Source organism: Cygnus olor, chromosome 2, assembly GCF_009769625.2.
Source record: "Cygnus olor isolate bCygOlo1 chromosome 2, bCygOlo1.pri.v2, whole genome shotgun sequence".
Classification (NCBI taxonomy): domain Eukaryota; kingdom Metazoa; phylum Chordata; class Aves; order Anseriformes; family Anatidae; genus Cygnus; species Cygnus olor.
The window spans coordinates 107,779,860-107,795,235 of record NC_049170.1 but is presented as its reverse complement, the minus strand read 5'-3'; the positions used below and the strand labels follow the sequence as shown (position 1 = coordinate 107,795,235).

At 41.4% G+C, this 15,376-nt stretch overlaps 1 protein-coding gene across 2 annotated transcripts in view; it reads right to left on the bottom strand.

Annotated features, from left to right (window-relative positions):
- The window catches only part of LAMA1 (laminin subunit alpha 1), a 103,719-nt gene extending 88,568 nt beyond the window's left edge, over positions 1–15,151 (bottom strand). For both annotated transcript variants that reach the window (XM_040550069.1, XM_040550070.1), the window contains exon 1: positions 15,025–15,151. In XM_040550069.1, the coding sequence (XP_040406003.1) occupies positions 15,025–15,121 (97 nt within the window). In that variant the 5' untranslated portion in view covers positions 15,122–15,151. The remainder of the gene's footprint in view (positions 1–15,024) is intronic.
- Positions 15,152–15,376: the final 225 nt, after the last annotated feature.

Here is a 15,376-nt window from a genome sequence, read left to right as displayed (position 1 = left end):
GAATGAAACCCCAACACCAGCCCTGATTATTGCTTTTTTCACCCAGGAAATTAATAGTCTTTCATCACTGTTCTATTACATGTGAAGGGGGAGTGGGGTTGGATGTTTTGGCAAAATCCATGTGTTGTCTGTGGGTTTGAACATATTTGACGTGTACGGATTTCATAATGTGACTGACAGGCTGTACCTCTTCCCTTTTTACAGATGGCATGTGGAGAAACTGAAAGATTCCTCAGAATAACAGTTTTCCTAGCAGAGGCATAGCTGATTAAGTTAAATTTGTTTCTCTTACAAACACAGTTGTACAAACAGAAAGATACATACGGGAGCTCTGCTTTCCATAGGCTTCACTATGTCAGCAAATATGTTCAATAAGCGCGATAAAAATTATACTACTTTTTGTAACACGATAAACACAGCAAGGATGGCAAAACTTCTCACAGGAAGGCCACATTTAAAACAGATTTCCACTGAATCTGGATTAACTGATCTGTATGCTATCCCAATAAACTGAATGAATCTGGAAGGTGTTTTTGTCTGTTTGAAATCAGAAGACAAACCTGATGGGAAATGAATGCAAGACTATCTGAAGCAAACCAAGTACTGAGTCCAGAAGGTGACAGTGTTTTTTTCATTGTTCATCAGTGTACACAACGAAGACTTCCCACCAGACTTCAGGGAGCAGTTCTGAGACATTCAGCAAAGTAACAGCTTGATTTTCCCCAAGTATTTTGGCTTTTTTGTGCCAATCTGGTAATAAAGAAGTAATTCCAAGTGAACAGAGTAAATGCAACTTAAACATAATGGCTGATGCATACAGTAACAATGAGCTTTTTATTGCGTCATTTCTCATATTGAAATACTTGAAGGGGTCTAATCTCATTTGCAAGTTAGTGTTTTTAAAAAAATGTAAGGCAATGAGTGGTTCATAAAAAGCAGGCAATGTTGAAGTTTGCTCACTAGCAATAGATTCATTTATGGAAAATATTTACAGAGGACATAGTGATAGTTGTTCAGAATAGTTAGATGCACTCCAGCAAAACACAAAGGACTAGGAACAAAATGTAATAAAATGTCACAGAATATTAGAATGTATAAAATGTGATAGTATTATACTGTAGACGTTGAGGTCACATTCTTTATAACATTCTCAGCCAGTTTTCAAGGGCACAGATTTTTGTTTCAGTTATTCTGTCCTATTCAAGTTTTGGACTAAGTCAGTTTACTAAATAAAATCCCTGGAACTATCAGGTTTGGGTTCAGATTCTTTGCCTTCTTAATAGATTTACTCTCATTTTATTTCACCAGCAAATGTCCCTAGCTTAACCTTTTCTACATACTTTCATCAGAATCCTATCCTGTAATCACAATGAAAATCTGAGCTGATTTCCCTAACATAAATGGGTTTAAATCCCTAATTTCTAACTGCTGGATTTAAGGCACTAACTCTCTGTTCTTATGGTCAGCAGGAAATCTGTTGTGCAACACCCAACCTGCCTTATAATCCATTTTGTGGGGACACTGCCTGAAAATACGCATTAGCAGCAGCATCAACCCATAGGAAAAGCTAAAAGCTTCACTACAAGTTCCACACAGGTTTTACATAGCAAGTCACTAAGAAATCATTCGGAAAACTGACCACTCATTTTTCTGTAGCTCTACAGAGAGCAGAATTTCTGCTAGTACAACACAAATTATACATGAGCCAACCAAGGAGTATAGTTTTATTAGCAGCACCTCTACAAACTTTAATTTGGAGTATTTAGATAAGATTATTTCAGATTAAGAATTAACCCTCAGTGCCATGACAGACTTTCTCCTAGAACCTGTTTTCCTTGTTTCCTCATGCTGTATAGCAAAGCTGACTAATATGTCATTCACAGAAATACTACTCAGTGAGACTTTAATTCAAACCATTTTGAATACAATAATGTACTAAATTTGTCTACTCTGTTCTCAAGAGCTTCCAGTGAGAGGTATTCCTCAACATGCGTGCTCTATCGCTTGCGAAAGTTTTTAGTCATCAGAAAGATTTTTAGTCATCATTGCTCCATTCATGATCTGTCATGATCTTGATTACAGCTTTCGATTACCTGAAAGGCTGTTATCACACACATACTTTTCTCTTTTCCAGACTAAAGAAACAAGCCTTTCAGTCTTTCCAGTCAATTTTCTAAACCTCTTATCTTTCTGAATTCTTGGCAGTTTGCATCTCTCCAGTGTGACTCTTACGACCTCATCAGCACCAACTGGAGTAAAAAAAAATCTTGAATTCTTCAGTTTCATCAACACACCCCAGAATAAGTTTTGTTTTCTTTGCAAGGCACTACAATTCAGTTTGCATTGTATGCTAAGGTAAAGATCCTTTTCTGTTGTACTGCTTCCTACTCAGTCACAATGGAGACGTACTCTACACCAGCCCATGAGATGAGCTCAGGTTATCTAGGAAACAGCCTACTTTACAGCCATTTGCTAAATGCTCATAAACCCCTGATTTCAGAAAAATCTGTTGATTATTTTATAGTTCTGATTCCGTAAATCTTTTGCAAATCACACTTAAACAATTCAACAGAAACACCAGAAGAAACACCAACAAAAAACCACTACAATGGTTAATGCGACCAGTGAGTAATATTCTGTTTGAACCCTGCAAGCTGCCAGGGCACAAACAAGCTGGAGAAGACCAAACTTGGTGCTTTCCTCTGCCCAAATAACAGAGAGCTTCTCTGCCAAACATTTTCTGCTGTTGCTTATGTGCATTCAGCATTACTAACAAGACCCTTAATTTGAGAGCACTAGCAGCAACAAGCATTTGACTACTGAGGTCTCCCCGGGCTAGATGATGTGTTAATTAACAACCAATGGCTCAGAAAAGTATTGGAAAAAAGTATAACACTGCAAATTAATAAAGATGCATGCTTGCAAATTCAGACTGGAAACATAGGAGGCAAAAGTTTGCTTTATAACGAATGAACATCAGCTGTACTATTCCCTCACACACCTTAGTTTTCTCTCTCGAGTTTGTGAAGATTAAAAGCAGGTCTGACACAACTTGCATGGTTTCCTTCAAATACTCAGCACAGCAGATAGCCAGGTTGATGGCCAAAACATAGTAGATAATTTGAATAAGGAAGAAAATTTGCCCCAAATGACCTAATGTCTCAACTCTAATAAAATACTACATTTCAAAGCATAAGGAGCATGGTAAATATAATAGGCAATGGAAGACTAATAGTAAAGAAAGAGAGAAGAAAACATTTGATCCTACCTAAGTCTTAATTGCAAGACGTTAAATTTCCCTATATATAGTATCAGAGGATGGTGAGTTAAAGTTAGGAAGTTACTACACTCCCTGGAAAAGTCCTACAATGAAAGAAACCCAGACTTCCAAATTAAACGTGTAGAAAAAAAGGCAGCCAAGCAATACTAACACATCTCCACAGATACTGAATTTTGTCACCTCTGTTACACAGTAACTAACACTATTACACAAAGCATGGTTTTAAACACCATAGATGGGTTAGACACCAATTTAGGCTGAACACCAACATTATAATAATATCCTTTGCTTTATGAAGTCAAGTCCTAACAAGATAGCTAATGAAAACTTTACAACAGCTCATCTTCTCTTACAAATCCCTCATGCTCTGAGCTTGCAAACACAGACTTAAATCATATAGAAACTCTGTTGCAATGAGCATGTACTCCAATTGGAAGTAGAGTTATTAGGATGCAAAGCCATGGGGCAGCATGCAACTGCATAACACCGAAGGAGTTTGAGCAAGCATCCAGAGATTCCTACAAATGAGCTACCTTGCTGCCCAAAGGAGTGTATGTCACACTTGTTGGTCTAAGGTTGAAAGTACTCAACATTTTGAGGGAATAAAAAACATTGGGAAATATAATAGATTTAAGAGCTTAAACCACAGCCCTCAATAGGCTTTATAGCTTTATGGCTTGGTCTGCCACAAATTTCACACATCAGAGGCAAAAAAAATTGACTTTTGCATTCCTGGGAATAAAAAAGATAAAAACTTTAAACAGAAATTTCTAAATAACATGGCATTAACTATCTGCTTTCTTTCATCCAGAACAAACTAAGAGACAGGAGGAAGAAAACTAGCTTTCATGCTAGTTCATGCATTGAACAGTATGACTGAATATAAAAGTTGAGAAATTTGTGAATACTTTCTACATATATCATGCACTTTTAAAGTATAACTTATATTTCTTGTGTCCAGTCATGTCTTGTATGTATATATTTTTTTTCCTATCATGCTGGCCTGTTCAAGAATCTGCCTAGAAGTTGCCACAGTTTTTCTACCAAAGTATAAGAGCCAACAGTTGACAGATGGGCAGGCTGCCAAGGAACAACAAACCTGCTAGACCATGAAATTAGTTCTTTCTTGTTCACCAAAAGCTTTTTCCACATGTTGAGGAGTCTGCATCATTGTGTTTATTGGTTTGGGGGCTGTTCCGGTTTTGTTTTGATTTTTTTTTAAGCACCACATTATTTCTTTTTCCTGAAGTCACCTTAATCTGGGAAACAATTTTCACTCAGAGCTGAAGAAAATACAATTATTTTAGTGTCTTGTTAGATTTGCTTACGTGCAGCCTAAGAGACATTAGCTTAGATGAATATGACAGTAGCACTGGGATTGTGATCAGCATGCCAAAGATTAGGGACCTCAGTCATTCACCATTTATGATGTGTCTTAATTTCAAAGAAGCAGAACATTTTTGTTCCTATTGATGTTAGATGTAAGCTAGCCTTTTTTCCTACCTTTTACTATGACTACCTCAAGAAATTACAGCTCATCATGTGCTTCTCTTCTATAATCATTTTTTAACCTGAGGCAACAGTCTTCCTTGTAAATGAAAATCATGTCTGGGTTTGACCCTAATTAAATTTGCATGCATAAATGTGCAACATTAGGCTTCATATTGAGTATAATAAATTAGAAGTTATGACCCAAGTATCTATTAGTTCTCTCATGATGCTAAATTCATATTTATTACTTGCAAATTTTAAGAGGTCTGAGATTGGAAAAAAAAAAATTTAAAGGTATAGTAGACCCAGTCATTTCTATATGGTGACCTAGTATCAAAACATTATAAAATGTTACTGTCTTTTCCCACATAAACATAAATAAGGATCCCTTGAGGCTCCTGGCACCTCCTTGTGATCATAAACCAAGTCTTAAAACAACTAGTAGCACTTCAGGGTAACTCTGAAATGTATTTTTTTCATTTAAGCTTGTTATTCACCAGCCATATATCAAAATGAAATTTATATATGGCATTGTTTGCTTTCCTAATATGAGTGCACTATCTTACTGTGTATAGCTGCACTAGATGAAATTAAGTGCTTGTTTAAAATAAGTGGACTTCTTCCATTAATTAATAAAAGCTATTTCAAGTTGAAGAGTTTTTGGCACCTCTGAACTACCAGCTCTCCGGCTTTACAGAGCCACGTGTTTTTTCAAACACAGAAGAAAAATGTTTTCATTCAAACAGGCACAAAGCCATTATCAGAGCACATACAGCCCTGTATCACTGCCAGATATTCCTGGGTGGAAGGGAGCACCTTTCTTCTAGCTTGGATGGAGCTGGTACGATTTACAACTGGTACAACACTTAGGACATGCAAAACTTTATCATTCCCTTACCTCTACTGACAAGATTTCACATCTTCAGTTTAAATGGTTAATTGGAAAATATCCTCTGCAGGGCTTTCTTCAGTTATAAGCAACTGTTTAATATGCTATAGGGGTGGTGGTCTGCTTTTTGCAAGAAGTAAAACATACCCTGCTACTTTTTTTCCCCAGGCTTTTTACTCTAGGCAACAAAGTAAAATTGCAAATTACCTTAATTTACTTACATTTCCCTGTCTTTACGCGCAGATTAACAAATACACAGGGCACATCTTTTGTCTCTAATTTAAAAATATTAGCAGCAAGTCACCTATTCCACGTTTGCTATGTTTCAAGCCCTCATCACTTTCAAGCCCTCATTATTTTACAGTAAACATCCTTATAAAACAAAAGGCATTTGTGTCACACCGCATAAATTTTTGAAAGTGTAATTTTAAGGACACAAAATTAAAGAGAGGAAAAAACAACACTGCAAAAGAAAAAAAAAAAGTTATTTTCTGTATTACCATCAATGCTCAATAACTCAGCCAGCCACATGGAATTTTAATCAAGTGTCCTAAAAGTATTTTGCCTTTGGCCTGAAAACAAGAATGATACATTTCAGCCTAAAGGGTAATTTTTAAAGAAAAATCAAACAGTCTGAAGACCAGGCTTGAGAGTTGAAGTCCTTTAATTTAAAATTCAGCAATGCTACTGTGACACTACCACTTGCAAAGCACGTTTCGGATCCTACCCTGAAATACCCCAAACATTTCTGCTGATTTACTGTGGGAAGTGAGGCAATTATCTGGGAAGAGGTGCAGAGCAGGAAGCATGTATTTCTCATTGTCCTAAAGAACAGACAAGATGAAGAGGGCTGCTCAAGTTTTAAAGAGAGCCTGTATCATCAGTTAACATTACAGGGTATATACAAGGATTTTTCTTTTTGGGGGCAAACATCCTGACACTGAGAAGCCCCTTCTTACCCTCTTTTCCTATTACCACAGCAGGATTTTCAGCCTACCAGCCATAACCAAGCCTGGATTTTTCAGTTCCTGCTGTTCGTTGTGGCAGTGGCAACACAGCAGTACCAGATCCTTACACCAAGTGCCTGCAATAAAGTTTCGAGCAACCTTACTGATTGCTGGAGTAAACATCAGTGTGGTAACCTCTGATCTACGCCAAGACACACAGAATTCAGCTATCAACCAGCAGTCGTGGTTTCTACCTACTACTTCATTGGTGCCTTCATATCATACGCTATCTGTTATCACTACGGAAAGATCCGCTCTCCTCTAGTCAACAGGCAATTCAGCTTGAAGCTCCCTGCCCAGCCCCATACATCTTTCTCACTGCTTGCAAAGAACAGCTTCCTCCACTTCACAGAAAGCCTACACTGCACTTCGCAGCCATTTCTCCCGTTAGAAATGCCCCCTTCAGAGTATGATGAAATACAAAAGAAATTAAGCTGTCCCTTGTGTGACCACTATGAAGTGGAGAGAGGTCACCCATTTGACCCTAGTATTTCTGCATGCCTTTAGCAATGATAAACTTCTGGTGGATGTTGGCAGACATGCTGTAAACCTACTTAAAGGAAGATAAATTGTCATAGGACTTGATACTTGTCAGTTTTAGCTTCAAATTCATGTTTACTTCTAAATGACCATTTCGGTAACAAGCTCATATTTCTGCATGAGCAAAAAACATATGGTTTCTAAAATGCAACTTTTGATGAGATTTATTGTTAATATCAAAAAATAAGCCTTTGAAAGTGCCCAGTTTTATTCACAAGTCATGGAGTTCTAGATAAACGGTAGATTTGCTTTCCATTTGTAAAGATGCTTTTCATCTTGTAAATTAGATATATTACCCTGTAAACACAAATTGGACAACTTGTACAATTTAAAATGAACATAGTTAAATGCCTTACTGAACCATTGCATTAGTTAGTAACTACTGAAGGAATAAATGAACAATTGTCTGCAGATAAATGTAAATTCACAGCTATTCTCCCAGTCAGTGGAGTTAATTTGATCCCTCCTATTCCCATCAAAAAGTTAAATTCTGGCATATTTTAAAGGGCATTTTCTGGTAGAAGTCATTTAGCATGCATTTTAGAGACTCCACAGGCTAAAGCAAATGGATGGAATCCTAGACATTTCAACAGTAAGGATTTCACAATCCCAATTCAAACCAGGGTTTCCACAGACCCTTATAATTCAAAGAACCTTCACTGCAAATTTCTGCTATCTAGCCCCTCTGAGCCAATAAAGTAGAAACAATCTAATCACTACAGGCATTAGCAGCCAGTTACAACCCTTTTTTGCCTCCTCTCTTAACAGAGCAAGATATGAACAAAAGAGACCTCAAGAAAGGCAAGTAAAATATATGAATGGTGCGGCATGGAGGATTACAAAACGTGCATTACAAATTCATGCATTTGAATGAGAGAAGTTTGTAAGGGAACATTAGAAAAAAAATAGTGGGCTCTTCAGCAGTGTGTTAGCAGTGACTTCAGGAACTGGTTTCCTCCCTTCAGCAAAGCAGAAACAGGGAAGACATCAGTTGATTAATTGGCTTTCCAAGCCCAGGCATTTTACTGGAGCTGAATGCTCATCAATTCACTCAAATGCTTTTTGTCTGGATACTCCAGGATGGATTCAGAATAACTGAGAATTTGGTAAGGACTGATCCTACCCTCCCACGCCCCGAGCAGTGGCTCTGCCTGGGGAAGAGGCAGTGGAGGAGCAGCAGGGTTTATCCACTTAATCAGGTCTACAAGAAAAAAAAAATCCAATAATCAAATCAAGGCTATAGAAGTTGTTTCAAATTACCTGTATGTGTTCTGCATTGTTCCTGCACCCTTTCAGCAAATAAAATCTTATACAAACAAAAATGACAAAGGAGACAGTGGACACGGGCCTATCTTCAAGGTCATTTTACAGCAAAACAGAACAGCAAAAACGTAGGCAAAGCCAAGGGAAAAATAAAGTTTTCACTTCAAGCAGACCATTTCTTAAACAGCTTTTTAACCTTTATTCTCATGCGGGAATCAAGAGGGGGATTGGAACTCGCAGCACAATAAATGAGCTCAGGAAAAGGAATTACTGTATGTTTGCAAAACAATTTCAAATCTGAGACTTGAATCTAAAATGAACTGGTCAGGGAATATCTCTGATACAGTCATTACTGTATTAAATGGTAGTTTAAAAATTCATCGAAAGCTAACAAGTTAATTCTTCCTGTTTTATCGGCTTGGCTCAAATCTACTCGGTTTACACAAAGTGGTAGCAGATCTTCATGGGGCTGACTGGTAGGAAAAGCGCAGAAAAGACAGGACAAATCAGCTGAGGCCATTACCCCACATCAGCCAGCGCTTCACAGAGCCTGCAAGGTTGGGCTGCTTGCAGAAAGGCAAGGACTCTGGCCCAGCAGCAGGTGAGTGACTGCCATGCATCCCCCCTTCCAGCTGTCCTATGAACTCACATGGCTGTTAAAACAATCGTGATTCTTACAGAGATAATTTAACTACAAAGGAATGAACACAAACATACCTCCTAACCTTTTTTCCTTTGACTCACAACTCCAACAGATGAAGTGTTCACATCAAAACTCAAAGCCAAAGTGCTATACCCACCATACAGTGCCCCTAGGCCCTAGGATCAGCCTCTAGGATATCACTCACATGCCCAAAAACATATGTAAATGGGAGGTTTGATTGATGTGCACCTAAGGTTTATACCAACTAAGAAATTACAATTCTTGCAACCTAACCAATCTCACCTTGCAAAACTTCTCCGACATGTTATTTCTCTGGTCAGATTAGGATGCCTTGAGGACGGCAGCTGTCTAATCCCTTTAGAAAAAAATAAAGACAAAGACGGCATACTCCATCTGAAGATCCTGTGTGAGAGTGCTGTAAATACCAACAACTGATCAACACACTGATAGTCCTGAATTTCCAGAGATGCATTTTCTAAACCCTCAGGGAATAGGGGAAATATTTATGACAGACAAATGTTTTTTTTATCTTAATCTTCAGTCTATTTAGCCTGCTTTCATGGGATTTTTCTTTGTCACATACCTTTGCACTCTGAGAAAAGAAGAAATAGTCTGTGGCTTGTTGGTGCTAACTTTGTTTTAAAAGAAGTGAGGGGGGGGAAAAAAGGAAAGCAAAGTTGGGATCTAGGAGTCTCCAATCAATGCCAAGCATGTTTTCTCCACAGAATGTCCAAGATGTTCTTTGCACACCACCAGAAAAACTGAAATTTCTCATTGTTTTCTTCTTCTGTCCCATCTTCCAGTCAGACCTCAATCATCAAAATTCTCACCTAGCCTAGATCCATTACCTTTTACATTATTCTTTTTACATTGCAAATTCTTTGAGTATTATCAAGCCCCATTTCTCGTTAATAATTTCCAAAATATATTTGTATTCCCTATTATGAATTTAGTGAACCTTATCATTTTAATGCAATAGTACCTGCAAAGGCTACATTCCTGGGCACATGCAATGTGGTCTCTATCTGAGGTGACTTGGCAGATAGGTAACCTAAAATTGAATTTGGTTAGAGCACTATACAGAACAAAGTCTAAGTGGAAAATATATGTTCATATACATACAACGTGGATTTCTACAAAATTGGACATTCAATCTATCTAGTAACTGGCCCCTGAATCCCAGGTCTCCCCCTTTACTGGCTCCTGGGCATGCAAGCCTGTAAAGCCAACAGCCCTGATGGCACAGTGTGGATCCCTCCAGTAACTGGCCTGGACTTTCAGCCTACCTAGAAGCTGGCCCTGGCTCTTCTCATCTCTATTTGACTCATGCGCAGATGCACGTTCATGAAGATGGGTCTCCTGGTCAACGCCTAGATGGTCTCCCCAGTAGCACTAGGCCTCCTGGTTCCTCTGGCTGCTCAATTGCAGACCCTCTGGTCTCTTCAGTATCCATCCTAGAACTATGGCTGCTTTGATACCTGCTCCCAAGCCTCTCATCCTACTTGCTGGCTGGCCTGGTGTGGTTCTGTATGTCAGTGTGATCAAACAACAAACACCTTCTCTGGTCTGTCCAGCCACAGCCACCCAAGACACGCAGGTCCCTGTGACTTGTGGTCCCCTCTCCAGGGACTGACGCTTCCACCTCCACACTCTGAGCATAGAGACCCCTTCACCCAGGAGAACAGTTAGAAACAGTTTAATAAAGACAGGATAGACTGTACTGATGAGGTACAGCGCACAGCAAGATAAGCATGCTGACTGGCAACCTGCTTACAGCCAACATGTTATCCTCTCATCCCTCTTTTCTACCCCATACTTGTTCTTTCTCAGACCTCCTGGATCCTCCTCTCCTTTCCCTGCCCTAACTTTTCCCCTTTGAGGCTCTTCCCCATAATAAGTTTTGTCCAGTCGCAAAATGTTCTTCCCCTGCATTGCAGAAGGAGTCCCACAGCCCCCCATAGGCAGTCACTACCTGGAGAACTTCTCCCATTGCTCCATAGCTCCCTCACAGTGATGAGTGTTACCCTGGCCCCATGGGCTGATGGCTATCATGGGACAGCCCTGGGAGGGACTGATTTTTGTACTGGGCTTGCCCCACCTTATTCCTTTGTGTGTGTGAAGAGGAGACTTATCACACAGCTTGACAAGGTAAGTAGAGCTTGGACAGTTGATAAGTACCTTGTGGCCCTGCTACTTAACCCACATGAAGGCACATGTGGGGCACATAGGTGTTTTTTTTTTAAGACTGGTGGAAACAAGCTTTACTTGCTAAGATACCACATGGTAGTTCTAAACTCTCTATGAAATAATGTTTCATTTCATACAGGAAGTGACCAGCTCATCGTGAAAGCTTAAGAAGACTTTCTTCAAAGTTTTATTGTCATCCTAATACATCCTAGAAGTTTGGCTCTCAGTTTCAAAAGTGTATGAGGAAATTGTATGTCATCCCATGAAACACGAGGATGTAGTGAGGCAACTAGAACTATACCTAGGTTTACCTATCTAGGCTTGCAGACTGAAGGCCAGACCTAAAAAAAAAAAAAAAAAAAAAAAGAAAGACTCAAACGTCAAGCACATCAGCTCCAAAGTAAACCTCATCATTCTGAACAAGGCACCAGGAAGTCTATCTGCACTAAGTGGGATACACAGCCACCCTGCCAAGTGACCCAGTAAAAACTGGTGAAAAAGGATACAAAAAAAGACTTTCCATACTGGATTTAAATGTCTGATTGTTGCTTGCAACAGAAATAATAAAAAGGAGAAGGCCAGCATTTTCATTCTCCTTCCATCTTTGAGTGCTGTGCTGATCAAACTAGAGCATCAGCTTTTTCTCTTGCCCATTCTCCTTCTGCACCCTTTAAACTTGCATTCTTGGATACACAGTAGTCTTGGTTTCAAACAGAGGTTTGGAGGGATTTCATATATGCCTCCCCCTCCACTACCTGTCATAGCAAACTGGTGATAAGGCACTCTATTCAGAAATTGGAGACGTGGGTTCAAACCATCTCAAGCTAAGGAGATTAACCTAAGTCCCCCACTTCCTGAGCAAGTGCTCTAACAATCTGATTTATAAGTAAACCTTATCACTTATGTTTCAGAAAAAAAAAAACGTGGTTGCTGAACATAATGTTATGATTTGTGTATTAGAGCCATAACTTACACATACTTACTAAACCAGATTCTTAAATCAAGGTAGGTTTGAAACCCAAATGGTGATAAGCATGAGAAATACCTGCATTCAGCTCTGCCCAGATGAGGCACCCAAGGCACCTTCCTGGGCTCATTCAGTCTCCTGAACACCAGCACTTAAAGCCTATTGATTCTGAAATCCCAGGCAGGAACAACAGAGCAGGCTGCCACAGCACACCAGCTCACAGAACAGACTGAGATGAGATGCAGCCAAGGAGATTTTGTCTAGTACAGCTTTGAGAGTTATCGTTGCCACACATTTACAGTAGCAAGATTTTTTTTAATTGTTAAAAATTCATCTGACAGTGGCAGAATCGAGTTTATGAAATACAGGCAATGCTGCACAACTAATTGCTTTCCATTTCCACTTTGCAGACCTTTATCACTCTTACACTCAGAATAATGAAGAATGCATTCCAGTGGAGCAAAGCTACTACAAAAGCCTCTGAAACGGTTATTTGCTTCTGAGGTAGTACAACAGCTCTTGTCTGGATCTGGACACTAGAGATATGTGCTTCACAAAGAATAACTCCCATTATTAAATACAAAAGACTCAATTGAAAATACAGACCCAACTTTTCAACATGATGGCGATACTTCAACAACACACCTGCAATTAAAATGCCAAGTAAATTTTATAGGTATGTAGATATTAATCTTTAGGCTGAAAGAACCAATCATTAACCTTTAAAGCTGGTTGCTGCAGTAACTTTACTATTCCGCGTCGCTTTTTCTTAGAATGGACTTCAGCACTTTCTGACAGACCCCTGCAACTATTGTACGCTTGTTTCCTCATCTGCTGACAGGACAAAAGCAGGCACCAACAGAAAAACAGGAAATGCTGAAAGGGTTCTACCAAGGTACTCTCCACAAGCAAGCCAAGATACTTTTTCCCCAAGACTTTCAAATGCTCCTGCAGCGTCCAAGAAACCTTCCTGTTAACACAACAATTTTTTTACATTGTCACAATGCTTAAAGTTTAAACTTCAGTTGTTTACTTTCTGCAAAAGCAACATGGCTATTCTAATCTGCATCACATTCTTCACATTGTTTTAGGTTCAGTTATCTTGAATTCTGTGGGTTTTTTTTTTGTAAGGCAGTTATCCACCAGGGGGGTTTAATACCAACTGCTTCCTCTGAAGATCTGTGCTCTCATGCTGAGAAAAAAAAAAAGAAAAAATCTATCAACTTAATCTAATAGGAGGAATGGTCTCCTGACCTAATCTTTCAACTAGAAAAAATATAGGGTAATTAATTTAAATAGCCCCAGGAAGGGGGGGCTTAGGTACGTTCAAATAAACTCATTTCTTCAATCACTGAGATAAAAATATGTATTTTACCAAGATGACTGACCACTAGCTGCTACATAAGAGCTGGAATATCAGCACTAAACTCTTTACAAAAGCTGAAGCAGATTACTGCAACGTGATCATTGCAAATTTCTATGTGGGAAGAAAAGGTATGGGCTCTCTCAGATATATTTGGCCAGCTTTAGGAGAATTCTTACCCTTTTAAACTGTGCGCTAACATGCATATATAAATATGAGTGAATAGTGAATTAGAGTTGTTTGATGTACAGATGGTACCTTATGAAAAACAACAGTGAAGTGAAAGTTTTGTGCTACTTTTCATTTGTTTCTAAGAGTAAATTCTTGCAGACAAGACAAGGTATATTTATTTACAGGCTGAAATACACAGACACAGCAACTTGGGTTTGATTTTGTCTCCTTGACGGTGAGGATGAGGTTTTGTACACATAATATTAATAAGCACATTCGCTTTTACTGCAGCGTGCAAACAGCCAGATGCTAATCTCACGCGCTATATCCATCTTGAACGCCACACTTCACCTTAAACAAAACCAAGTCATGCATCTGCACAACATGTGCCTTCCAACCATTTTCCGTCCTCGGCTTTTGGTTTTAATAGAGACCCGAGGCGGCTGGGGACTGGTGTGCCGTGCCGGCAGCAGCGTTCAGCGCAGGTCCTGCTGCTGACTCCAGCAGCTGGAGAACCACACCGAGCAGGAGCACCTGGTGGCTCCAGCGCTGTACCTGGCAGCCCAGCACACCCGGGCGGACCCGTGCAGAGCCGGAGAGCTCCTGCTCGCCAACCAAACTCCCCGGGCGCTGCTCCTGGAACAAAGCGGCCGCCCCGAGCCGTCCGCAGCGGTACCACGTGCGAGGAGAGAAAACTTCGGTAAACCGGCTCCGTTACATCCTCACGCAGCCTCTCCCTCACGCCCGGAGAGGGCTTTTCATCCCATCTCACCCCAAAGAAGAGGGGCTCAAGCCGGTTTGCATCAGCGACGGCCCTTCCCCAGCAGGGGGGCACCCGGGGCTGCAAGCCCCCCATCTCCCGCGGGGACGGGGCTGCCCTGGGGTCCCCCCCGCCGGCCCCGGGGAGCGGGCAGCTCCCGTGCCCCCTTCCCTCCCCCGGCCCCTTCTCGGCGTCTCCCGGCCCCCACAAAGGGAGTGGGCGGCCCGGAGGAGGCGGCCGGGTGGAGTGGCCCCCGCCGCCGCCGCTTCGGAAGAAGAAAGGGCTGCAGCAGCCACAGAGATGGAGGAGCGAGGGGGAAAAGAGCCCCCCACACCCCCATACCCGCTGTACCCAACACGGGCAGGGGGCACCCCATAAACCCCGATGGGGGTGGAACAAGCTGGATCCGCGCACCCCACGCCCGCTCCTCCGCGACCCTCACCTCGGGGCTGGCCGTGCCCCGGCGCCCAGAGCAGCGAGGCCAGAGCCAGCAGCAGCAGCCGCCGCCGCCACCCGCTGCTGCCCACCATCATCAACATCACCACCACCCCTGCCGCCGGGAGGGACTGCCTGCCTCGCCGAGCCGCCCGCCTTATAGCCGCCCCCTCTCCACCACCGCCCCCGGCCCGCCCCGCACCCGCACCCACGCCCACGCCCGCCCCACGACCCTCCTCGACCCCCCCGTCGGAGCGTCCCGTTTGGGGCGGCCCGAGGGGGGCGCCTGAGAAACCCCAAAAGGGCGTCGTGAGGTGTCACCCCCCTCCCACCCCGGGTGCGCGGAGCCCTTCCGAACC